General features: G+C 36.2%; 3 protein-coding genes across 4 annotated transcripts; all 3 read right to left on the reverse strand.

Moving 5' to 3' along the window:
• Positions 1–91: 91 nt before the first annotated feature.
• zgc:101040 (Arylamine N-acetyltransferase, pineal gland isozyme NAT-10) lies at positions 92–4,116 on the reverse strand. Its single transcript, XM_058751591.1, has 2 exons — positions 4,032–4,116; positions 92–2,007 (listed from the first exon to the last, which is right to left on the reverse strand). Exon 2 carries the CDS (start codon positions 1,998–2,000, stop codon positions 1,128–1,130), a length of 873 nt encoding a protein of 290 aa, XP_058607574.1. The 5' UTR covers positions 2,001–2,007; positions 4,032–4,116; the 3' UTR covers positions 92–1,127.
• Positions 4,117–4,371: 255 nt separating this feature from the next.
• On the reverse strand, positions 4,372–18,237 carry chrna5 (cholinergic receptor, nicotinic, alpha 5). Its single transcript, XM_058752326.1, has 9 exons — positions 18,129–18,237; positions 17,648–17,755; positions 13,465–13,616; positions 13,302–13,346; positions 12,987–13,096; positions 11,624–11,801; positions 11,047–11,379; positions 5,249–5,605; positions 4,372–5,171 (listed from the first exon to the last, which is right to left on the reverse strand). Exons 2-9 carry the CDS (start codon positions 17,718–17,720, stop codon positions 5,013–5,015), a joined length of 1,407 nt encoding a protein of 468 aa, XP_058608309.1. The 5' UTR covers positions 17,721–17,755; positions 18,129–18,237; the 3' UTR covers positions 4,372–5,012.
• Positions 18,238–21,536: 3,299 nt separating this feature from the next.
• On the reverse strand, positions 21,537–27,310 carry LOC131524586 (uncharacterized). 2 transcript variants are annotated; one of them, XM_058751804.1, is made up of 10 exons: positions 27,191–27,310; positions 27,059–27,091; positions 26,668–26,967; positions 26,160–26,474; positions 25,101–25,208; positions 24,999–25,023; positions 24,864–24,913; positions 23,678–23,729; positions 23,407–23,441; positions 21,537–22,010 (listed from the first exon to the last, which is right to left on the reverse strand). In XM_058751804.1, exons 1-10 carry the CDS (start codon positions 27,234–27,236, stop codon positions 21,949–21,951), a joined length of 1,026 nt encoding a protein of 341 aa, XP_058607787.1. In that variant the 5' UTR covers positions 27,237–27,310; the 3' UTR covers positions 21,537–21,948. The 2 variants fall into 2 exon arrangements, with proteins under 2 accessions (XP_058607787.1, XP_058607788.1); XM_058751805.1 differs by having other exon boundaries at positions 22,001–22,010; positions 23,407–23,430.

Raw genomic sequence — 27,310 nt, forward strand, 5'->3', positions numbered from 1 at the left:
CCATTTCCTAGTTAATTTGACTTTTTAGCCCTCAGAAATTTTGAATGTTAAAAAAGACACATGAAACTATAAAAGAGACATGACATAAATGTAAATGAAAATAAATGTAATTTTATATTTTAAACAAATTGTGCAGTGACTAAACCCATTTGAACCCATTCAACATCTGTATAATTATTATACTGTACATGCAGTTTCCTTCTGTTATTAATTGAGAGAGAGATTTTAAAAATCTTTTGCAAGTATAATTTACTGACTTGATGCATTATAATTGGTCACTTTTTAATCCAAGATTGCAATATTTGGAGAGAATGTTAGCTTTAAACTACTTGCGGCAAACTCAAAACTGCTGAATTTAAACATTAACCTGACCTTAACAGTAACCAGTTTTAACTCACATTGCTATCTGTGTTCTGTTTTATCAGCACCCTGGACAAACATTTGCAGACTTTATTAGTAAGTGAAGAGGTAAAGGTTTAATTAGATTATAGTTTAAAGGGGTGATTATAACCTTAACCTGAATTTTATTGGACACCAAGTGGTGAACCATATATATATATATATATATATATATATATGGTTCACCACTTGATGTTTAGAAACAATAATAAAATAATTCATAAATTTCATTAAATTTATGAATTATTTTATTATTGTTTCTAAATATCATCTACATTTTTATGTTCTCGTCAGCCAATAATTCAAAATACATTGTTGTTGGCACAAACTATGGAGCTGTATTTAATCAGTGGATGTGTAAATACACTGTTTTGGAGCATACATGTTTACATCAGTCACTGAGACAAACATACGTCAATAATTTTTAAACAATGTTTTAACAGTATTGATTATATTTCTATGTTAAAAAATATTTTTAAAATCATATGCCCCTGTCAGCCCCTGCTGGTAGGTGCCATAACTACACCATTTGTCACACATGAGAATTTTTGTCCTTTAACGGCTATTCAAAAGAAGCTGTTTTTTATTTTATTTTATTTTATTTTATTTTTTTTATTTTAGAGGGCATTAAAAAGTATGAAATGGATTTATAGTTTTTCCATCTCTGGTGACAAGGATTGTTGACTGAGATGCCTGACAATATTTACGGGTCATAGTACAGTATTGTATTACATGCAATAATTAGCTTTTTTGTTTTTAGGTGTGAACTTATTAACTAACACCACATTAAACTTTTCCTTCAGCACAGCTTCTATTTCACAGTCAGGTATTTCCTTCATGTCCACCATGTCACAGTCCTCCTCAGGGTTGTATGCGATCTCGCTGTAAGTCCAGCCAATCAGAGCTCTGAAGCCGTTGGGGGTCTGAAGGGAGCAAATGGACTTCAACACAAACCGAGAATCAGGACTGGTCTGCAGGCAATCCAGGGTCTCCACGAAATGCTCTTTATCACGGGGTGTTAATGAGAAGCAATACATTTTCTTCATCAGGCGCCTGTCAATGAGGCTGGAATGAGCATAGGCCTTGTCTTTGATCACTTGCTTTCTTGAAGTCTTCTCCAGAACCCACGTCATCCCATCGTTTAGTAGGCGGAACACACCTGGAGGCTGTAGCTGATCTTTACCCGAGGTCATCTCTAAGGGATACCACAGTTGACATGACACTCCATAGCTCACGTCGGTAATGTAAGGCTTCCCATCAATCTCCACCATATTGATGAGATGAGAGTCCACGGGGTAAAAATCATTTTGGAACTTATTAAACACCTTGGAGCCTAGTTTGGTGTATTTGTAACCCATCTCCTTTAGGACCCATGAGAACAAGAGGTTGTTTTCACAACACCAGCCTCCACGATTGCTCTTGACTAATTTATCATATATGATGTTCAGGTCCGTCGTGTTCTTCTCCCCGCAGTGGATGCTGAGGTTCTCAAATGGAATGGTCATAACATGCAGCCTATGGATGGTGCGTAAAGTGTCCAGATCAGGTTTGTCATATGTTCCAGTAAACCCGATCCTGTTGAAGTACCCTCTTAAATCCATTAGATTCCTTCAAGAAACAATGCAAAACAGTTTTTAAGCTAAAATATGAATTTCCCCTACCATCTTATAAATTATTATTCAATGCACAGTGACAACTATATACAGTATACTCCATTTGCAGGTTAATTTTCCTGAAAAGTATAAAAACTGTCTCTGTGCTGCTATCAAATCATTGCTTCGTTTGATCATCCTAAACCAGGGTTAGGGTTAATTTGGGGCAGGACCAGTTGTAGATATGGGGGTATGTGGGTCATTTGTGTATCCTGTCATTTGTGTTTCTGTTAGCTTTCTCTTTGAGAACGGGCCTGTCCCAATGCCCACACTTTGCAACCACTACTTACACATTGTATTTCCTGTCTTTGGCCCAAGTGTTCAAGTGAGCAAGAAGAAACGCAAGTGTGTGGAATGCAACATTTTCACAGACCTTTATTTATACATTTTGATTTTCAGTAGTTTGCCCTTTTAGAATAAACTTCTCAATGTCTATTCAGAAGTTCCTATGTAACAAGATAAAATTTATTGAGGTGCTTCTACCTGTAATGAAGTGTTTAAAAGCAGTTGCAAATGTTCTACAAAATATACATAGAGCACTTGTCTTTGCACATACAATGTGCAACACTTTATGTTTTACCTCCAAATTATATGTAATATTTAATTCATGTTACATACATTGGCTTAGCCCCAAATACCACTCCGAGCGATATCATTAGAGAAAGTGTGGATTTAGTGGATTTAGCTCAAGGGCATTTTTCAGACCGTTTTCAGACAGTTTTGCACACTTTTTTCCTGTCATGTGTATCTCAAGTGGCCAAGACCACAAATGTGGGTATTGGGACAGGCCCAATGATGTCTTTTCAAAACCAAAATGGCCGTTTCCTTATCAGGGGAGGCAAGATGAGCGTATTTCAACCCCTTGCCGACTTGCTAAAATAATGAAGGCCCACCCCTAAACCTAGACCCAAATCGGCTAACGCATATTGGGTAAAAATCGTTTAAAATTCGGCCATCATAATTCGTAAATATGTACTATTATACATCAGATCCAATCAACCACATCGGTTAAAAATGCCATCAGTCTGACTTGTTTTGACGTTCATGCTGAGCAGCGAGGCTCACAGCTGTGATGTCTTGTATTTGTCTAATGTTATTCTGTTATCTATATCAACTCTAACACATTGTGGATGCATCCGCTAGCAACAAATGATGTGAATGCAATATTTTGAAAATAATTTGCATTTGTTCATGTAGATTGCCTGTCCACTATGTAAAGAGAGAATTTTCAGCTCTTGACAGCTTATTTGGTTCCTTTCTCTGGCTGCAGCCGTCTACTCTCATCTACATTCAAGGCGAGTTGTTTGTCATCTCAAACAAGCTTATTGTGTTTGCAGTTCTGTCTGGTGAAGCTGGTTGCTTGGGTTCAACAGAATTGACCAATTCTCTAGTGTTACACTGTTTAAGAAAAATGTAGGAACTTGAAATTTTAAATCTGGTGCACACAGCAGAAAACAAACCTCTGTTTTTTACATTTTGTTTTTCAAAAATGTTTTACTTCTACAGTAAAGTTATCTTGTTTTCTAATGGAAAACAAGAAAAACAATACTTGTTCATTTATATTGTTTTGATATTTCTACTGGAAAACAAGACAAAATATACTGAAAATATGTTTTGCAAGATAACCAGATAACAGTTTTTAGAACAATGTTATTTTACTTATCTAAACAAGAACATTTCCTACATACTGTAGTCACTAAGATTAAATGGCATGCTCCAGTATTTGAATTGCAAGTGCATATTTCATAAACAGTTACTTAATTTATATTACATCAATTAGGTGTAAATAGGAAGCAAGGATGAATTTGTGAAAGGCATAGACAGAGTAAGAAGATTTGGGAGAATGGAACTTGCAAGATGAAAATATACAATAAGAAAAAGGTATAAGGACATATTTAAAGAATGGTAACACATCAACAGAAATATGAACAGAAAATAAATAAATACAAAATAATAGAAGAAGAAAAAAAAAACTCTTACTCTTAGATGAAGCCAGTGGGTTGTCAAGTGAATTTGCTAGTGAGAAGCAAAGCGAGTGTCACAAAGACTATGAGTGAACATCTTCTGAGTGAGGGACTGGATGTTGAATAACCAAGAGTTAACCCTTGAACCAAAATGCAGTGTCACAGGTTTAAATGAATGAATTATTAAAGACATGAGCTGAGAAAAAATGTACCTAAATATGTCTAATCAGCATAATTACTAATGTGTGTCAAACTATAGAATTATGTGATTGTGTCTTACAAAAAAAATAAGAAGGTTTCTTTGTTTCTTGTTTTTTGTTTTAACTGTTGACAGGGTTGGACTGGCAATAGGCACCGTGACTTTTCCCAGTAAGCCGTTGTTTTGTTGCATACAGAAAAACAAATGGACTATCAATAAGCCTATTCTCTACAGAGGATCCATTGGAGAGTAAGTGATGTAATGCTAAATGTTTCCAAATCAGTTATGATGAAGAAACAAACAGATCTACAATCGAGGGTGTGGAAACTTTCAGCAAACTTTTATTTTGGTCTGAACAATTCCTGTAAAGCTCTTCTATTCATCACATGAAATAACTTGATAAGTTTGTCCTGTATTGATGTATTTTCTATTAAACAGGAATCTGGAGTGGGACATATTATGTATGAACAGGAAGTTGGAGTGGGACTTATGTATTATGACATACTTTACAGTTAACATCACAGCCTAGTAAAACCATGATTATGTATAATCTTTAGGAGTTTTTAATAACATCTTCATGATGCACAATTTTAACAATGTAATTTTTATTGTAAATTTTATTGTAATGAAATCAGCATACAAGGTATAATGTGATGCAGCATGTTACAGCATAAATGACAGCGCTCAATTGCCACAAGTTGCATAGATGTTTTGAGGATTACAGTGGTAAATATAATAATAATAATGCAAACACTTTATCCAAGCCAAAGATTTTTAAATTTTATACATTCATGTGTTTTAGCTGATACTTCCAGCATAGCTGGGAACAATGATGTTGGCCCATTTATAGATGACAGGAATGAAAAGAAGAGCAGAACCAAGCAGTGATACTAAGAGAAACGCCCACAGGAAAACCCGGTCCAGAACCTGGGCCACAAACTTCCAGTCCTGAACAACCTAAAAGGAGTCATTAGATTAGAATTTATTAGAACTCAAAGCTTATTTAGTCTAAAGTGAGTCAAAAACAATCGTACCTTTCTGACTTCATTCTCCTTCACCACATGAAGCGTGATGTAGCGTATAGATTCTAAGGCTGCCCGCAGACTAAGTTCTGCATTGAGCAGAGGAGTGGTATCCTGGCCCGAACTCTTCCCATAGCCCAGCCCTTCTCTTCCGTTTCTTGCAGCGGTGGTGGCGTAGCGGTCCACATGGCTACGCATGCAGAGCAGTTTAGGCAGGTGGTGCAAAAAGATACGGCGGACCCAGGGTGCCATGCTGTGATGAGTAGATGAGGAGCGATGATGGATGTTAATGGCAAAGACAGTGATGACGATGGAAAGTGTCACGAAGATCATAGTGAAGACCAGATATTCTCCAATGAGAGGAATCACCTGGGACAGAAAACAAGAGCAGAGCAAAAAGTAATTGGGCAATTTGAAAATGAGAACGAAAGGATGAAAATAATCACAATCATCACTGGAAATAAATAATTTCAATATGTCTTTAAAAAAAATTAAATAAATTGTAATTATATAATATTTTAATTAAAGGGATTGTTCACCAAAAAAATTTAATAATGTCACCTTCATGTCGTTCCAAACCTATAGGACTTTTAGGGTTAATCTTCAAAAAAGAAAGGTAAAAAGGTCCAGGTAACCAAAACTTAGAAGTCCAAAAAAAAAAAAAAACTTAAAGTCATTTCATTAAAATATATTTTTTTGTGTTTTGAAGATTATCCAAAGTCTTATAGGTTTGGAATAGAATGATAATGGAATTGGGGATTATTGTCCCTTTAAGTTAATTTGGTAACTTTGCCAGCCCAAAAACATTATTTTTTTTAAATAATTTATTTTCTTAGGTCCTCCTTACACTCCCAGTGGCACACCAGTTCTTTCAAAACTGTTCAGAACAACTGAGAGATGACGTGACCCTTCAACAGCAATGTACACATAGTCCTTCGCTCTGCTCACTTTGTCAGAAATTGTATATATCCTGTCAGTAAATTTTGAACCACTCTTTATTTAGCTCACTATGAGTGCCCCAGCAGTTAAGGACAGCTGGAAAATAAAAAATTCAAAGATTCCACCATCTCCAGAGAGGATCTCGACGCTGATATAGCTAACGGTATCAAGCTAGCGCTTAAAGAGCAACAAAGTACTCTCGATTTGGTAGTGGCTTCGACTGTAAGAGAAGCAAGAGACTCTGTACTGACCCCAGCGCTCCGTAATCTACATTTAGAAAGATATTTGTAAAAGAGCTAAAAGCAGAAGTTCGAAAGCTAGCCATCGCGGCGAAACAGACACGTGACCGGGTCGATTCTGTTCAAGCAGCTGCACGTGAGGATAGGAAGACAACTTAAGATAGATAGTCACAAAGATAGTCACAAGATAGTCACAAACTTAAGAAATGAGCTGGAGCAACTCACCGAAAAAATGACTGACATTGAAGATAGGAGCAGGAGAAATAACGTACGACTGGTGGGGTTGCCAGAGGGGGTGGAAGGCTCCGATGCAGCTGGCTTCCTCAGAGCTAATCTTTCCAAGTGGATCCCTTCCCTGAAAGACGGTGACATCGAGATTGACCGGGCCCATCGCATGTATGACGGAAGGAAAAACTCTAATCGGTCGCGTAATCGCATCTTCTGTTTACTAAGATGGCATGAGAAATCGACGATCCTGAGGGGTGCTCGGCAGGCATATTTGGTGAAATATACGCAGGACAATGTCACGCTACTATTTTTTCCAGACTTTAGTCCAGCCACAACTTCCTCATAAGCTAAACCTATGCAGTCAGAGCCGGAAAGAGAATTGATTAGTTCGTATCCCGAGTCTTTCGAGTCGTTCGTTCTTTTGTCACGTGACGTGACAACATTGGACAGATAAATTAGTTAATTTACAAGCTTCCTTACAAATGGGTGCATAGTTATTATTATTATTATTATTATTATTATCATTATTATTTACTCTTACAGTTACGCGTATGGGGCTGTCACGGGATGAACGAACGACTCAAACCCGAAGACTCGGGATACGAACTAATCAATTCTCTTCCGGCTCTGACTGCATAGGTTACGCGTATGGGGCTGTCACGGGATGAACGAACGACTCAAACCCGAAGACTCGGGATACGAACTAATCAATTCTCTTCCGGCTCTGACTGCATAGGTTACGCGTATGGGGCTGTCACGGGATGAACGAACGACTCAAACCCGAAGACTCGGGATACGAACTAATCAATTCTCTTCCGCTCTGACTGCATAGGTTACGCGTATGGGGCTGTCACGGGATGAACGAACGACTCAAACCCGAAGACTCGGGATACGAACTAATCAATTCTCTTCCGGCTCTGACTGCATAGGTTACGCGTATGGGGCTGTCACGGGATGAACGAACGACTCAAACCCGAAGACTCGGGATACGAACTAATCAATTCTCTTCCGCTCTGACTGCATAGGTTACGCGTATGGGGCTGTCACGGGATGAACGAACGACTCAAACCCGAAGACTCGGGATACGAACTAATCAATTCTCTTCCGGCTCTGACTGCATAGGTTACGCGTATGGGGCTGTCACGGGATGAACGAACGACTCAAACCCGAAGACTCGGGATACGAACTAATCAATTCTCTTCCGCTCTGACTGCATAGGTTACGCGTATGGGGCTGTCACGGGATGAACGAACGACTCAAACCCGAAGACTCGGGATACGAACTAATCAATTCTCTTCCGCTCTGACTGCATAGGTTACGCGTATGGGGCTGTCACGGGATGAACGAACGACTCAAACCCGAAGACTCGGGATACGAACTAATCAATTCTCTTCCGGCTCTGACTGCATAGGTTACGCGTATGGGGCTGTCACGGGATGAACGAACGACTCAAACCCGAAGACTCGGGATACGAACTAATCAATTCTCTTCCGCTCTGACTGCATAGGTTACGCGTATGGGGCTGTCACGGGATGAACGAACGACTCAAACCCGAAGACTCGGGATACGAACTAATCAATTCTCTTCCGGCTCTGACTGCATAGGTTACGCGTATGGGGCTGTCACGGGATGAACGAACGACTCAAACCCGAAGACTCGGGATACGAACTAATCAATTCTCTTCCGCTCTGACTGCATAGGTTACGCGTATGGGGCTGTCACGGGATGAACGAACGACTCAAACCCGAAGACTCGGGATACGAACTAATCAATTCTCTTCCGGCTCTGACTGCATAGGTTACGCGTATGGGGCTGTCACGGGATGAACGAACGACTCAAACCCGAAGACTCGGGATACGAACTAATCAATTCTCTTCCGCTCTGACTGCATAGGTTACGCGTATGGGGCTGTCACGGGATGAACGAACGACTCAAACCCGAAGACTCGGGATACGAACTAATCAATTCTCTTCCGGCTCTGACTGCATAGGTTACGCGTATGGGGCTGTCACGGGATGAACGAACGACTCAAACCCGAAGACTCGGGATACGAACTAATCAATTCTCTTCCGCTCTGACTGCATAGGTTACGCGTATGGGGCTGTCACGGGATGAACGAACGACTCAAACCCGAAGACTCGGGATACGAACTAATCAATTCTCTTCCGCTCTGACTGCATAGGTTACGCGTATGGGGCTGTCACGGGATGAACGAACGACTCAAACCCGAAGACTCGGGATACGAACTAATCAATTCTCTTCCGCTCTGACTGCATAGGTTACGCGTATGGGGCTGTCACGGGATGAACGAACGACTCAAACCCGAAGACTCGGGATACGAACTAATCAATTCTCTTCCGCTCTGACTGCATAGGTTACGCGTATGGGGCTGTCACGGGATGAACGAACGACTCAAACCCGAAGACTCGGGATACGAACTAATCAATTCTCTTCCGCTCTGACTGCATAGGTTACGCGTATGGGGCTGTCACGGGATGAACGAACGACTCAAACCCGAAGACTCGGGATACGAACTAATCAATTCTCTTTCCGGCTCTGACTGCATAGGTTACGCGTATGGGGCTGTCACGGGATGAACGAACGACTCAAATCTGAAGACTCGAAACAGGTGAACTAATTCAGTGCAGAACCTATAGGATGTTGCGCATGCGTGACTGAACGAATCACTCTCCGAGATGACTCGTTCTTCCCGAGTTACATTAAAGATTCGTTCAAAAAAAACTAATCGTTCAAGAACGACCCATCACTACTTTGAACAGAAGAAGAAGAAAGAAGCAGTATGGCACACGTTTTGTTAGCGTCCGTTTCCATATTGGCTCGTCGATTCATCGCTCTGTTGAGAATGTCTTGCGTTTTAACCAGGAACGTACTCTGGGTTGAATGAACTTACTCCTGGACTCGTTTTTGGAACCAACATACCTCGAGAAAGCAAGGTTTGGGTTGATCAACTGAAAGTTCAGGGTTTAGCAGATGGTAAGTTAACCCTGCTTTCTGGAATACCCCCCAGGTTCAATCACTACGCTTTTGGCTCAGTGGGCCTTTTGGGGACATGTCTTGCGTTGAAGTGGACTGGTCACGCATCAACATTTGTTTCTGTTGTTTATGCAGACCTACACTCGTTCCTTGTTTTTGTTTTTTGTTTTTTTTCTATGCCCTTCAACAGACATCAATACTTTTATTTATTCTGATTTTCTTTTAAAAGGACTATGCATCTAGGTGGATTGGTATCTAGGATACATACTAATGTTTACATGTCACTGGCAGTATGGCACTGGTTTTGTTTCTCTTCACTTAGACAGAATCTTGGCATTGCTAGCACACAATGCATGTTCTGAATATCTTATCATTGAATGTTAGAATGTTTGCACCATAAATTGATTTCCTGTGCCCTGATACAAGAGTCTCATTTAAAACAATGCGATGTGGCACGTTTTCAAAACAAGTATTACAAACTGGCAGCCTTCTCTTGTGCTCGTAATAAAACTAAGGGGGTGCTTATCTTAGTCGATAGGAAGTTACATTTAACTATTGAACATACCAGGAATGATGATGAAGGTAGATTTGTTTTTATACGCTGTTGTTTGTTTACTACAAATTGAAATTGTTGATGGTGTGTCTGTTGTTCCCCCCTCCCTGTTGTTTGTTTGAGTGGATGTTGTTTTGTTGATTTGGAAAAATAAAAAGTTGATCACAAAAAAAAAAAAAAAAACTGTTCAGAACAACTGAAAATATGGACTATACGATAGATATAGACATAGATATACATATACATATAGAAATAGATATATCAGTCACACTTTATTTTAAGTTCCAATTCTCGCTATTAATAATTCATTAACTATGACTTTTGCTTCAATAAACTCCTAATTTGCTACTTAACAATAGTAAGGTAATTGTTAAGTTTAGGTATTGTGTAGGGTTAGGGATGTTGAATATGGTCATGCAGAATATGTGCTTTATAAGTATTAATAAATAGCCAATGTGCTAATAAGCAACTAGTGAGAATTGTTCTCTATATTAAAGTGTTACCAATATATCATGTACCATTCTTTATATTCAAAAGTGTTACTTATATGGTTTAATCTAGAAATTATACATTGCAGTTTGAGTTTTTGAAATCTAGAAGTGAGTTACAGAATCTGCCATCACAACTGCAGAATGACAAAAGGGCCCTCAAAGTAAATACAGAAAAGCACTTCAATGCCTAAATGAATTAACTTACATCTGTAGTAAAACATCCAATAGCTGAAAAACACTGCAATTTTATTGCTGACAATAATGTGAAATATTTCAAAAATGTGTATGGCACACTGACTTACAGTACACATCAATTAAATATATAAATCACTTAATATAGCTTTGAATTCATAAAAAGAGTACCACCTTTGAGGAGGAAGGGATGATCTCTTCTATCACCAGAAGGAAGACAGTAAGGGAGACGAGGACAGACGTGCAGAGGGAGATTTTCTCTCCTCCATTAGATGGGAGATAAAACACCAGCACGGTCAGGAAAGACAATCCAATGCAGGGAATGATGAGGAAGAGTGTGTAGAAAAGAGGAAGACGTCTGATAATAAAGGAGTAAGTGATGGATGGATAGAAAAAAGTCCCATCACTTCTCAAACCCCTGCTACCTGTGGCCGTCACAATCTCCCATTCACCGTTATCAAAATAGTCACGTTTGTCCACATGTACATCCTCAAGGAGAATGTCCACCTTAAAAAAAGGAATACTATGCGGTTGTTACATACATTTCCATATATTAAACACAAAAATCTATGGCTTCAGAAGACTTAGAATATACAGTATGAGTAATTTCAGTTAATTTTCTTGTGCTTGATTAAAGTGGTCACTATGAACTATAGCTAATTAGGTCAAATTTAGGTAAATTTTTAGGTAAATTCTTCCTTTCAAGGTGTAAACATTGGTTTGCCTTCTATAACAGTTGAAAACAGCATACCTGGGAACCATCGTAGGTCCAGGAGCCAAACTTCATGGAGCAGTTCTGAAGGTCAAAGGGGAAGAACGTCACATCGATGGTGCAGGCAGATTTATAGTTAGCAGGAGGGGTCCAAGAGATAGTGCCGTCATGTCTCACCACCGCTTTTGTCACTGTGGCCTCGAAATTACCATCTGCACTGTAGGTGAGAATCACTCAGTCATCAAGCTGAGAGACAGGCAGGTCCAAAATTAACATTCTCATATAGTCAAATGAAAGTAAAAATTGTCTTTCTTACTCGGAGTAGCATTTCAAATCAAAAAAGTCAAGATTTTTGTAAGCAAGGCAAGAAGTTGTAGACATTGGGAAATAAATTTTGACCCAATTGAAATTATAATTTTCTAAACCGTTTTCTCTGATATTTCTACAGGGGTTGAGCACAAAGGATTTGACTTGTAAGACCATACATTTGCAGTGTAAAGGTTTAGTTTTCATTTGTCAGGTTACAAAAATAAAACTCAAGCATTAGAATTATTTAGGCTTAATCAGGCTTCAAAATAAATATTTTTCAAGATTTTAATGATTTCAACGCTCAACAGACTATCTAGTACGAAACTGCTTTCTTCAGATTCAAAAAGGTATTTTATAGTAATGGTTACACAAGTTAGGCATATGTATGAAATAAGTAAGTCATGTGATGCAGTATATGTACACATAACACCACTCTTAATATCCATTAAAAAAATATTATGAATCTCTCTGGTATTTATTGTTCTAACAGAAATGTAAAACGTCAGGTAGTCTCAGCCTCAGATGTCACGCCCACGGATCATTGGCTAAACGTCTGATGCACATGGCACACAAAAGTGGAAACACTTCAGGAGTTGCAAAGTCATCGGATTGGTTGAATTATACAGGATTTTCAGGAGACGTGTGTGTTGTGTTCTTTAACGTTCAGCCTGGTACAAAGATGCCGTGATGCCAAACCCCCTCACGAAAGAAGAAAGCGGTCGTGTTTACAACTGTGATGATGAGTGCTTATCAGGATCAACTAAATGCTGGATTTTCAAAAGTATTTGAAATATTTAAAGTTCGCAGCATAGAATCTTTAAAATATGTCAGAGAGTTTTACACACCGGTCTGTTATTGTGGCGACATTTCCATGCCCCGAAGCGTGAAGCTGAACGAAACGAACTGTGATTGGTTGTTTGACATGTCGGTCATATGGCCTCATGGGTGGGCCTTGGCCAATGAAAGCTGCCATGGATTCCAGACCTTCAGCCGTCAGTCTGAAGGTCTGGCTACGCGAGACTAAACGTCAGGTTCAGTCCCTGTCTGGTTTCCTTTCTGATTCATACAGTAGGCACTGGGTGGCACCACATACTTGTCATAGAGCACAATGTCGGGAATCCAGATGGAGTCTGAGGGAACTCTGATGGAGGTGATGCCCAGATAATGATCCGGATTCCATCTGAGCTTCATGTCTGTCCACTCCTGAATGCAGAGAGACATGGATTTATCTGCAAAGCTGATTCCCACACAAATAAAACAGTAAAGAAAGCAATGTGTGTCGGTTGTGTACCAATGACTAAATACTACCAGAACAGAACACAATGACAAGAGCAAAATAAAGGTCTAATAAAAACAATTAATATTTCGTATTAATCAGATAAACCTTAATGGACTAGTCCTGCTTTACCTGCTTCATCCAAACATTGGTTGTCATCAGCTGGTTCTTCTCATCCTGACCAAAAAAAAAAAACCCCAGATCATTCTCCTAATGTAGATTACTTAAATGTGATGTTTATTGTAAGACAAGATTTTGATGAGGAGAATACTGTTTCAGCATCACTACTTCTCACCACATCCACGAGCTGGGAGATAGCCAGGCCAAATTTCACCTGCACCGTTCCATTAAGATCCTCCACTGGTCTCACCCATTTCTGGTAGTTGCTGAAGAGATGTTTAAACAGCTTGTCTTCTGTCTTGGCATAGGAAGACAGCACAGGAGGCCCTTAAACAAAACAACAACTTCATGTTAATCTCTCAAATCCAATCAGGAGGGACTGGGACACTAAACAACAGTAATTAGATGGCAACAGTCCCACACACAAGGACCGCACAGGTTTATAGAAGGTGTGACAATTTGGTTGACACTTCGCCAGTGATCATATTGATCTCACAATGAACAACTCACCCAAGATATATAGGTTTTGTAACAACCTTACACCTGCCCCCTCTAAATCTTTCATTTAGACCAGAGTAGAATTGACTCTCCAACTGAGCCTCGTTTCTCCTAATTAGTTTTTTCTGTCACCAGATAGAGTTTGGGTTCCTTACCACTGTTGTCTTTGCTTTTCTTAGTTGGGGTTTAAAAGACATTTAGGGTCAGATTTAATAACAGCTTGCATTAGTGCAAACCCTCTTTTGGCATTAAAAATCTCCTGTGAGGATTTACTACATAAAAATAAGCAATGAAAAGGCATGGGCAGTTTTTGGAAGCATTTGTAGGAAGTTCTCTTTTAGATGCAAAATTTATGGGAGGAGAGTATTTAAATAAATCATGCAACATGATTGACTAAGTCAATTTACTGGTATTTACACCATCATTTCATGTCCAAATAAGCATGTCTTAAACTATTTTGCACTTTACATGCCAGAGATGGTTGCTTATTTGTGCTGCTCTTGGTAGATTGCATTGGTCTTGTGGAAATGAGCTGGCTGCATCTGTGTTCTTTAATTTACTGTTATTGAACTGAATTGAATCAACACTGAACTGATTTGAGCTCAGTAACAACACTAATGATTTCTATAGAGCTTCTGATAGCTGAACTGAACTTGTTCCGTAATTAAATAAATTTACCCAGTTATTGAACAGAACTGACTTGAACTGTTGTCTATTTAGAGCTGTTTTACAGCAGAATTTAAATTTGTCTTTAATTCTGTTAATTTCCTGTTTATTACTGTGAAGCTGCTTTGAAACAATTTGTATTGTATAAAGAGCTATATTTTTATATTGGTAACTAGAGTTGAATTTGTCATTGACACATTCAAAACAGAATGAATTCTTACTGGAAGGATGAAATATCACTGAATATCAGAGCTTGAGACTTTCAAAGCTGCCATAAAAATGACTTCTGTTTGTATTGTGCGGCATATACTTGATCAACTCTAATAAAGCTCATTTGGCATTGTTATTAGATCTCCAGCAGCTGCTGCTATCATGCCAGCATCCTGTGTGATCAGATTTTCCTCTCAGGATCTCCACAGTGAGTCACTAAGGGAAACCCAACATGATTTTCTGAACACATGTTCATTTCTGCGGGGGCAGGTAGAGTTATGAATGGAGATTTATGAATCTCTGAGTGTGAAATTGGTTTAGATGATCTGGGTTGTGTTATCATTACTAGTGGGAGGGATGTTCTTTAATTTGAAATGTCACACACGTTCCAAAATCCAGTGAGCTGTCTGCTGCCTACATATGCGGTCACATCTAATCAAAGTGTCCTAACTGAAATGGAACTTCAGAAGGGACTTATTTAGAATGCTTTACTTGTTGTAACTCTACAATTGATAGTAGAAGCACAACTTAGCACAACAAATGAGTTTGTTGTAAAAATGTTGCTAAAATAACAATACTATTCCATATGCATGCACACTATAGACCTTTTTTTCTTAGTTTTTATTTGTCACATTTTCTATGCTACTTTTGGGTAAGTAAAAATATGTTGAATAATGAATGCAAAATATATGTGTGTGAACATATGTATTCTTCAGAATTCAGTTTTTTGGATGTCTAAAGCTGGATGTAATATAAGACAGAATCAATCATCTAGCCTCACTGAGTCTCAAGGGAATGATTTGACCCAGAAGCCATAAAACACTGTGAGTGTCATTTTTCTCATTTCTGTCTAAAATTGAGGTTGTTAGCCGTTGGTACTGCATTTATCCTACAAAAAGTGTGGTACGACCCAAATAGCATATATTGATTGCATTCTGTGCCTATTATTCAGCTCTGTATTTAGATATTGATTGAATTTTGCAATTGTATCTCCGCCCCAAAGCTCAGTTTCTGTGCTTATAAATCTCGATGCTCTTTAACTGTTCATTTCACAGACAACCGTGGATGGTATTCTGGTTTCAGCTTGTTTTCCCATTGATCAATATCTGTGGTCTGGTCTCTCTTAATCAATATAAAACTGATTAGAAAATGTATTCAGTGGACATGTACTCTATCATAAAGTAATAATCAATGTGGGTGAACATGTAGATCATGACTTATTTAAACACTCTGAATCACTCCTGGCATAATGATTTCTGCTCTAAATTTCTGGTCTTAATGTGCATCTTAAAGAACATTGTTGAGCTTTTCATTATATTTTATCTTATAATAAAGTAATTTTTTGTTGAATTAAAAAAAATAAGTAACACACTAATAACCTGGATTGACAGTCACTAACTGAAATGCAAAGACTGACAGTAACAAATGTAATATCCATGTGCCACTAATGATACAGCCTACAAGCATATGCTAAATATAAGGCTTTAAGCAGTCAGCAAAAAGCATATTTGCTGGTAACAGAAATAAATGCAGAAATAAATACTGTTTTATGTACATAAATACAGTTTTATCCCATTAATACACAAATGTAATGACTAAATTATAGAATCCAATATTACTAAATCAACATGACCACATTAGGTTACACCAACAAAATACATTTTAAGGGTCAGCTCAGTTTAAAAATAGTTTCTTTGGCTACTAATACACATTTTGAGTTTTTGCAGTGTACCAAAGCTGAGCCCAAGGGAAATTTATTTCCTCAAGAACCATGCTGTAAAATGTGTCACTTGAATCCAGAAGTGCTGCCTGATATTACATCTCTGAGTTGAACTGTGTGTGCATGGATTGGAATCATCAGTTTCGCCTTCAAACCTCAAATAAACGCACTTATTCGCAATTGCTGCAAGTTACATTTTTCTACTAATTCCAAAAGTGTATTGTTTTGCATTTAGATTATAGATTTGGGGCTTTTGTGACTACTTACAGTACATACCACATGCAGTATTGTGGCACCTGATATTTCTATAATATGTACCAGTCTATGTTTCTGTCTGGTCCTGATTTTATAGCCCCTCATTGACAAAAATAGAAGAGAAAATCCATTTTAGAGTGTGATCTTATCTACACCTCTATGTCACTGAGAGCCTCCATCACAGAGAGGGTCAGAGAGCAAGAGAGCTGTTGGAAATAATAATTAGATAAAGAGACGTGAGTCACAGATGGACGAGTGAGTGAATCACAGGTCACATTTCATCCCAAAATAATACTAAAAATTATTATATTATATAATATTTATTATATTATATTATATTATATTATATTATATTATATTATATTATATTATATTATATTATATTATATTATATTATATTATATTATATTATATTATATTATATTATATTATTAATTATATTAAAGATGTGATTTGTTAAAAAAAAAAAATAATCCAGTCTGATCAGAATCGGGAAAAATATAGTTACAGTGTTCATCTACTACATTGTAGTAGACTTTTTTTTTTTCTTAGCAAAAACTTTAAATATAATATACAACTACTGTATAGTTACACAAGTAATTCAAATCAATATTTCTCAATCCACTTATTTATTATTTGGTGAGTATCTATGTAATAAGTGGAATAATAAACCAATGTAAATCAGATTTATCACAAAATTATGTGATGTGGTTCAATTACCTACTTAGGTAATAATGCAATCTGCAGACTTAAAAATCCACCACCACTGAGAGAGAACTGGACATGTATATTTTGAAGAATGTTGGTAACTAAATGGTTTTAGTGAAAATTTTTCTTAATGGTCCTAAAATAATTATAGAAATTATTTATATAGTACATATCAATTTTAATTTATTTCTTTTCATTTTGAGTTGAATTATGACCTGGGCATGTTCTTGACAGGTTTCATGAGATTTCACTCAGGCACAGATGTTAGGTGGAGAATTGAGCCAAGGTCAGAGACACTCACCTATAGAAGAGCAAAGGACTGCACAGCAAACTAGCAGGAGGACAGATTTGACAGCGTCTTGAGCTGTTACCATGATACCATCAGGAGCAGCAAAGCCACAGAGAAGACCTGCAAGCAGCCATAAACGTGCAAGCACTTTATTATGCATAAATACAGTCCGAGCTGTTATTGAAGACTCACAAGCTTGTTAGCCATTAAACATATATGTGATATGCAGTGAAGACCTGCATGCTGCATCTTTTACGTCTTTCATGTATGTGCAAATGACCACAAATATATCTATTCACAAACAAGCCATGTAATATGATAGTCTATAGGAAAACCACCATGTTCTGCATCATGCACATGTGAGCGGACCTTCACACACAAAGCATGCATCTATCCACCTGTCTGTTGAGATTACACACGTTCATCAGTGTGCAAACAACCAGTGTCCCTCTATCTGTCTCCGTTTTTCTTTCTTTGTCAGTCTTTTCCTTACCTGATTATGGACTGGAAGGAAGCAGAATCTTTAGAATTTTTCTTTTCCATTTGCCTGTCGTGTGTCCATGCCAACCAGCATGTGTGTGGCTGCTTACTCTCTCTCACACACACACACACACACACACACACACACACTCTGTCACGGTCTCCTGTTCCTCCTCCTTCTCCAGAAAGGCAAGCCCACCCCCCTCACATTTTCCCGCACAGAAAAAAACAGCCAATCACAGCCCTGGATCCTCCATTATCCCCAAGTCTGCCCTCTCTTGCTCAAAACATGCATGTTAATGAGAGTACACCAGAGGTCTTAAGCAGTTTTTAGGTTAATGACCCTTTGGTGGATAGAGAGACTGAGTGAGCAGAGATCCTTTATTACATTGTGTAAAATCGACAGAGTTATGGCCTGGACTATAAATAAAACATGTATAGTACCATATTAAATTCAACATGAAAGCTGACCCTATTTACAATCTTCTTTTTACATTAAAAACGTGAAAAAAACCTGCTTGCACTTACACATTGTATTGTTATTGTAAATTTCTATATTACTTAGTAATGTATTTGTAACAACACTATAAATTAAATTTTTGCCAAGTAGTATTCCCATACAAGAGTGTTGGTTGGGAAGATCTCTCATCTCACATCTCATTCAAGTAAAATTAAATGAAATGTGAGCTTCACTAGCATGTCACTGCCCCCATCAAATAAAAAATAAAAATAAAAATGGAGGGAAAAAATAATTTAGAGTTGCCAGGGCTTAATGTCTCCATTAATAATCAAAACAATCCCAGGTTTTTATTTATTACAGTGGCAAGAATAACAAAAAAAAAAAAAAAACAGACATTGTCCAAACAGAGTATTTCATCACAGTTTAGTAGTAATGACTTAATGAATTTCTTCACAAAGAAAACTGAAAGTATCAGAAAAACAATAGAAGACGTACAACTTTTGGCAGTGTCTTATTATGCAGTCTCATATACTGTAGCTCTCCCCAAAAACTAATACAATGCTTCATAACTATAGGACAGAAAGAGCAAAATGAATGAATGAATTAATGAATTAATGAATGAAATTAAACTAACAACATGCTTGGTATGGTAATTCCATACCAACTAAATTAATGTAAGAATTGTTACCTGTAGCAAGGAGATCCTCCTCACAACATTATCAACTCCTCTTTATCACTGTCAACTACCAAAATTCAGTCCCTCTACTATGTTCAATATATGCATATACTTCCCCTGGGAAATACTGTTAGAAGGCAGGGGATTAGTTTCCATTGTTTTGTCGATGATACCCAGCAATATGTTTCATCAAGAACAGGTTGAATTTCTAAATTACCTGAGCTAATTGTTGGGGCACAGATCCACACTCTCGGTATAAATCTTGATTAATGACATCTTTTTAGCCAAGTATATACAAAATGTATGCAAATATCAAGTTGCATATTAATAATTAAAAGGTTGAACAAAGTTTATGGATAGTAACTGTTCTCACAGGCAAATATGTGCATTGTGCTTGATGTCATTTGAAGTTCAGTGGATTGAAGTTACAGAAAGTCATTGTGTAAATTTCCACTGCAGTGCAACTGACTGTGGTTAAAGCTATTATTTGAGTAGACATACATATGCAGTACTAGGCGTGTGATGCAGAACTTTGCTCTATTTCTAGTTTCGCCTCTATTCTGGCGACATTTGCTGAGACATATGATAGGAAAGTGGTTAAATACAGTATGTGTGTGTGTGTGTGTGTGGGAGGGTTATACATGTGCACATATGCACTTGTTCATTAGTTCATAACCTGTAATACAGCCCAAAATCTCTTTGCTTGTCTGTTGATTGTATTTTTCTCAGTTTAACCAGCCAATTCATATTTAGTTTCATCTGTTCATCTGTACTATACTTATTATAAATGTGTACTGTGTGTCATAACAGTCATACCCACTTAAGCCACTAGCACTGAAACCTTTTGCAAATTTTCCATCAGGTGTAATTTTAAACACACTGCTGAAGTGGCAGAGAACACAAGATAACATTTCTCCGGTTCTTCTTTATACTTGTAAAGAGTAAAAAAATACGAACAGACAAAGTCATCTCCCTGTGATATATAATGTATGTAAATACTCAATAGACAAGTATGCAAGTAAACAAACAAAAATAAATCATTTGTGAGCACACCAACATTCATTCTGATTTCCAATTTTAATTTTAGTTTTGGTGTGTTTATGTAAATGTGTTTAGACCCGTTTAATCTATTTCAGGCATTTGCACTGAAATACTACTAATCTACAAAGAAACCCAATGTATCTCAAATGCACATCTGCATTACAGTAATGAAATCAGAATTCAGGTGATTTTTATGTGAAAGAATTTAAAATCTGAAATATAATTGTTTTAGCCTCTTCAAAGACAGACAAAAGCAGAATTGTACATATGTCTGCATACCTAGAAAGAGTTAGGAATCTAAACTGCTAAATTACATGTAGTTTCCTGCAATTAAAGATGTTACATTCTGCTCATCTCTTTAAATGTTTAGTTTACAAGCATTGCAAAGACATTGATTCTTTTATGTAGAATCAATGTACATTTTACGTACTTTTATGTAAAAATAGAACAGAAATTTTAATGTTAGTATGATAAAAAAGCTAGCGTCATTTGAATTACACATATAGCTGAATATTTTTACAGTATAAGCAGATTTCCTTTCCCAGTGCATATACTTTTTTGTCAATATTTTCGAGATAGTAAAGATAATATTTTTTAAAAAGAACATTTACGCTGTAACAAATCAGAATTTGAAAAAAACATATATATATATATATTAAAAAAATATTATTTTTACTTGTGGATACAAATTCAATAATCCTGCACTTTAAATTAAGCTGAGCATAAACATTACATAATTGTGTTATAGAACATCCTTATTTCTTTTCTTAGTATAACTTGTGTAATCAGTTTAAGCACACTGAAAAATTTATATAGAGTTACTTCTTTACATCCAAAACAAGTTGTATACATGTTGCAATGGAAGAAACTTCACCAAAGAAAACATGAATTACTCTACTTTGAAAGCAAAATATAAACAAAAACACTACATGGAATTAAAAATATATTCCGATTCTGAATAACAAATATTTGCAATCACAAGTCCCCATGCTTTAACCAAAAAAAAGGCCCAATTATTAAACACAAAGTGTATGCTCAGTTTTATAAGTTTTTTTAGTAACTTGTTCATACTAAATTACCTAAAATTGACTTCAATTTAGTCTTTATGTAATGCCAACATTTTGTACATTTGACAGTTCAATCAACCTTTAAATAGTTTTGTCTGACAAAATGAAAGTTTTTTTATAGTGCATAAAAAATTAGGAAACATGATCTGTAACAGCTGAAATAAATTCCACGCGTTTTATTATGAGATATTTTCCATACATCCGTGACACTAACACACTGCAGATAGCTAAATTAAATAAAACCAACAACAGTTTGTTTTTACAACAATTTCATGTTACATTAACATATATGTATATTGTATTTTGTTATAAATACTGAGAATTAATTTCCAGTCTTGAAAGTTCATTTACAGTAATGTTTACATAAAAATAATAATAATAATAATAATTATAATAATAATAATATGCACAGTGAATTAAGTGATCAACACTTGGTTGGTCAGTGTCATAAAAAAAATCAACAATAATGACAGTAAACAAATAATAGTCAGTTAAAACAGAAACTTAAAAAAACAAGCTAAAGTAAACCACAAAAAGCAACAGTTGTAAAACAGCAAAAGATAACACCACAAAGCTGCAACAGTATAATTTAATCATGCTTTAATGCATGCAGATGCTGTACTGCACATTCCACTTCATTATACTCTTCATCTGTAAAAATACAAGACATTTGTGTAATGCAGACGCAGCTAGTCATTGTAATTTGCACAGCACAAAATGACTCAATTTCTGTGAATATATTACTGTTTTTCAATACTGTAAGATTGTTTTCATAACTACACAACATTCCTTCATTTATAGGTCTGCATTCCTGCGGCTGTCCAGATTTCTTGCGACGCGGGATTAAATTCCCGAATAAAACGCGGTTGCGGTCGGTAACTCTGGTGCAGTTTGAACGGGAGCGGGCGGTCTAACAATATCCCGTTCCCGACGTCTTTTCAGAGCAGCATATCTGCGCTTTATTCAAGCACCGGTACAGCCTGCACTGGACTGTTATGCACGCGCTGCATGCATGAACCAGTGCTTCGTTTTATTTGCGAGTGTCTGTGTGCAGCATGTGCATAACGATGCTCAGAGCAGGCTACCGGTGGTGAATATACGGCCCGCAGACAGAACAGGCAGATTGTCGATGAGTGACAGAGCAGAATAAAGATGGAGAAATGTGTGGATGCGCTGTCCTTGAAGAACGCTCAACTCGGTTTTGTTTATATTTTGCTTAGCCTTAACATCTCAACAGATGTCGAATTTATTTATTCATTTATTTTTCTTCCGCAACACTTTTCCTAGGCTACTGTGTCTACAGCAAGATGTTAAACGAATTTAGTATTTTGACAAGACGAATAAAATTATAATAGGCCATTTTTGTACAACCTACATTTTGTTTCCCTCTGCGACACTTGTTCTTATTGTGTTGTAAATGTTGAACGAATTGTATCCTGACAAGACGAATAAAAATAAGGAATACAATTTTTGTACATTTTTATTTTCTCTGACACTTTTTTTTTTCCTACTGTGTTGGCAGCAAAATGTTAAACGAATTTCGTGTCTTAAGACACAAAATTCGTTTAACATTTTGCTGTCAATAAAAGACTCTTGACAAGACGAATAAAATAACAAATACAATTTTGTGCAGACTACACTTTTATTTGTTAGCCGATCTGTCTTTCTTTCAGTAGAGGAAATTTAAATGTGAGATTCTGCACTGTAAAAAAAAAAAAAAAAAAGTTGAGCGAACTTAAAAAGAAAAAACATTTTTTTACCAGCTTCAGCAGATTTTTGAGTTTGCTCAACTTGTTTTTGTGGGAGATTCTCAATTTTTTGTTGTATGAACTTAAAACAACAAATTGAGAAAACTCAAAAATCTGCTGGAGTTTGTTGCCTTAAAATTGTAAGTTGGCTCAACTTTTTTTTTTTTTTTACAGTGTGGAAACGAGATCTAAATTTAGCGGGAGCGGGCGGGTGCGGGATATAACCTCGCGGGAGCGGGACTTAAAAAACAGTCCCGCGCAGACCTCTACCTTCATTCATTCATTCAATGCAGACTTACCATTAAAAGAGGAATTATCCGACTCTGAGGCAGCCCTGAGCCATTATAGACATTGATTTACGCATCCACAGCATTTTTGTAGAAACAGTCAAATAAATAAGAAAAAAAAAAAATAATAATTCATGTGAAAGCTGATATTGACACAGACAAGATAAAAGACCTGTGAAATCAGTATGGAAGTAGTATGTAAAATAAAAGATGAAAATAGCACAATAAACAGTACAAAGATAAAACAGCACAAAGCATATTCACACATAAATTAGTGGCTTACCAGACAGCACATGGTATGTGACCAGTACCAGATGAGTCAGGTTTCTCAATTTCTATAACATAGATTTGTTAATGTAAGATACAAAATTACAGTAGGAGAGAGCAGAGAAATTGCAGTTTTAGGGGGTTTTAGTCCATTTAGCTTGAGGTTATTTGTATTGTAGTATACTCCTAAATGCTGACTAAATTAACTTTCAGCAGATAAATATATAATATATTTAAAACATCCATATTTGTAGCAGCTATATATATTATATATACTGTATATATACACACAAACACACACACGTTTTAATTTATTTGCAATTAACTTGCAATGGCTGAAAACATTACATTCATACATGCATACAGGTATATATTTTATTATTAATTTTAATTTTATTATAATTTTATTTATTTTATATAATTTTAATTATTTAATTTATTTATATATGATTTTTTTTAAGTCTTTCTAATGATTCTAATTTTAACCTTTTGTGCTCCACAGAAGTCAATCAGACATAAGGGTAAGTGAATGATGAAAGAATTTCCATTTTGGGGGGTAAACTATCGCTTTAATATGTGTACCACTGCTACTTAAATTTATGTACATAAATATCTTAAACTATCCTATGTACAGAAATACCTAAACTTTTAACTATGACAAATATCATGGCAATTATTTTACATTTTAGCAAATTGACTGCTAATTTGAATGAATTCATACAATCTGAGCCAATTTAAAATGTTAAGGCAACCAACTTCAGCAGATTTTTGAGTTTGCTTAACTTGTTTTTGTGGGAGATTCTCAAATTGTTTAAGTATAAACTTAAAACGACAAGTTGAGAAATCTCAAAAATCTGCTGAAGCTGGTTGCCTTAAAATTTTAAGTTGGCTCAACTTTTTTTTTTTCTTTTTTTTTTACAGTGTATGGCCTATAATGAAGCTTCATGCTTACTTTTTTTTTCTTTCTTTTTTTTCTAAAAACTACGAATTCATATGATATTTCCATTTTGTAAAGTATATTTAGATTGTCTCATGAGATCGGGTTGACTCGGCAATGTATGAAAGTTATAAAACAACATAACAGTTCATTAACACAACAGTTAATTAAAGTCCATGAGCTCAGTTATTATGTATAGCAACCTTAGCTTCCTGTTTTCCATAGGAAATAATCCAAAAAGAAACAAGAACCATACAATGAATACCTTCATATAACACTTCTGTTCCTCTGAGCTCTGTCTCGTTTTTCGAGGATCTGTTGATTAAGAATGCATCAGAATTGTTCTAAATCTAATATCTGGTATATTTTAATTTAGTTTCTCATAACTTCTCAAACCAACCTTTCATTTTGGATTCTAAGGCATCCTATAAGAAAGAAATGAGAGGATTAGGATTTAAACAGAACAATTCAAGAAAGTGAAATGTGTCAGAGAAAATACTACCTCGTTTTCGGGTCAGTGCCCAGATTCCCAGAAACAGACTGAGAAGTAACACTATGGTAGAGCACATTATGGCAATTATGACTTTGTCAATACCGCTGTTAGATGTCGCTGTCAAAGAAAACCCAGAAACACAAAAAGGTCTTATTTTGACAGTTTACTTAATTCTTATATTTTAATCTACAAGAACTGTGGCAACATCTCCAAGATGCTTCAAGAGACCTACCTGCAAAGCTACCTGAAAAAAAAAAAAAAATGCGCAAGTGCACCTACGGCAAAAAGCTTCTTTAAACTCAAAGGATGGTCACACCAAATGTCAATTTAATTTAGTTAACTGATAAAGAAAATCTGTTTATGACATTATGTTTGACAGCATCTTCATTTTACGGCATTTTTACACAAGTGCCTAAAACTTTTAACAGTACTGTAGCTTTGCAGGTAGGTTTCTTGAAGCATATTGGAGACGTTACCACAGTTCTACTGGATTTAGTCTGTCTCAGTTTGTTCTGTTTCTTCGTGTCACTCCAGACAGACTGGATGATGATCAGATCAGATCTCTGTGTGGAGCACTGGCTTTTGTCAGAATGTTTGGAAATGTAAACTGATATTTCCTACTTACACACTACAGCAAAAGATAGAAATAACTGACTTAAAACCATTTTTAGCTGGTAAAAATACTAGTGTTCTAATCATTTTGGCCACCACTGAAGTAAATTGCAAATTCATAATTATGAATGTGTAATTATAAATATATTTAAATAAGTGACATGCAAGTTTCTGAAGAAATCACATAAAGTGGACTGTAATTTGCCATAAATCAGTACACACTTCAACCATATTGCAGACAACCGAATTATGAAATTGCACATCACATAAGTCTTAATTATGTGGGTTAGAACTACTGTAAAGTTCAGCTAATAGAATAGCTGCATTTAATACACTATATAAACTATATATATTTAATAAACTATAATACATTTTCATGTAATTTTATGTAATTGCAATTAATCAGCATTAATTGCAATTACGTGGAATTAATTGCATGCAACCCCCCATTCTTACCAATTATCTGAAGATCAACTTTAAGATTTTGACGAAGTCTCATTCCATGGTAAGGGAGTATGTTTAACAATAAAACACAGCTGTATGTCCCAGCATCTTCCATCTGGACCTCTCTGAGGATGAATGTTGTCATCATCTTCTCTGTGTCCCAAATATTAACTTTAATAATCATTCCATTTTTGATTAGATAAACCAATATCATGTTCCTGGACTGTTTGTTTTGTAAAGGATTGGATGTTGTGCAGTTGAATTCGGCATTACTTCCCACTGGCACCTCAGACTTAAGCAAATGTATCTGTGTAAAAATCAAAGATTCTGTGGCGAGAAAGAGAACACTTATGGTTAAATGTTAATATATTCCAGGACAAATCCATCCAAAACAAAAACACACAATACCAAACATTTCTATCTAATACTGTGGTTAAATTGCACAATTAATTTAAAATTTCATCTGTGCTCAGGAATCAAAAACACACAAAAATGTAAGCAAAATTGCGGTACATCTTACCAATCACATTTATGAAGATGTAATTATGACCATATCCCATCACTTTGTTTATTTGCAACTGCTCTTCCGAAAACACACAGCTGTAGTTGGCTGAATGGTTCATTTCCATTCTCTCTATTTTAAAGGCGGTGTCTTGTCGAGTGGGTCCGTTTTTCGCATCAATAGCTTTACCATTTCTACACAAATATAAATAAACTGCCTTTCTTGTAAAACCAAATGTGCTGCACGTAACCTCCAGTCTACCACCTTCTGGTACTTCTGTATTTTCACAGAAAATCTTAGCTTGATGAATCTTTTGACCTGTGAAGAAAAGAAGTTATAAACATTTTAGTCCTGATAAGTACAATATTACATTTACAAGTTGTTTATTTAGTGCATTACTGGAACATACCTTGACACTTAAGGAGTAAATTCACGGAGATATCTGAAAATGATAATCAACATTTATTAAACAAACACCACAAGCATTTGTGCTTATTATCTATTGATCATCAACGATAGATTTTGTAATTTCAGTACTTACACGCAAGGAGAAACACACCAATCATGGCTGCTGAGCAAGATTTCATTGACTTTTCCTGCACTCCACAAGATAATAGAGTTTCTCGTAGCTTGCGACCAATATGTCGTTACAGGGCACTAG

The sequence above is a fragment of the Onychostoma macrolepis genome, chromosome 18 (assembly GCF_012432095.1).
Source record: "Onychostoma macrolepis isolate SWU-2019 chromosome 18, ASM1243209v1, whole genome shotgun sequence".
Classification (NCBI taxonomy): domain Eukaryota; kingdom Metazoa; phylum Chordata; class Actinopteri; order Cypriniformes; family Cyprinidae; genus Onychostoma; species Onychostoma macrolepis.

Coding starts and splice junctions, on each gene's coding strand:
- zgc:101040 (XM_058751591.1), bottom strand. CDS start 2,000: ATGGATTTAAGAGGGTACTTCAACAGGATCGGGTTTACTGGAACATAT.
- chrna5 (XM_058752326.1), bottom strand. CDS start 17,720: ATGGTAACAGCTCAAGACGCTGTCAAATCTGTCCTCCTGCTAGTTTGC. Junction 11,380..11,623: donor GGACCTACGATGGTTCCCAG/GTATGCTGTTTT, acceptor CCTTTTTTTAAG/GTGGACATTCTCCTTGAGGA. Junction 5,606..11,046: donor TCATCCCTTCCTCCTCAAAG/GTGGTACTCTTT, acceptor TTTCTGTCCCAG/GTGATTCCTCTCATTGGAGA.
- LOC131524586 (XM_058751804.1), bottom strand. CDS start 27,236: ATGAAATCTTGCTCAGCAGCCATGATTGGTGTGTTTCTCCTTGCGT. Junction 25,209..26,159: donor AGTTGATCTTCAGATAATTG/GTAAGAATGGGG, acceptor TTTCTTTGACAG/CGACATCTAACAGCGGTATT. Junction 25,024..25,100: donor GGCACTGACCCGAAAACGAG/GTAGTATTTTCT, acceptor TCTTTCTTATAG/GATGCCTTAGAATCCAAAAT.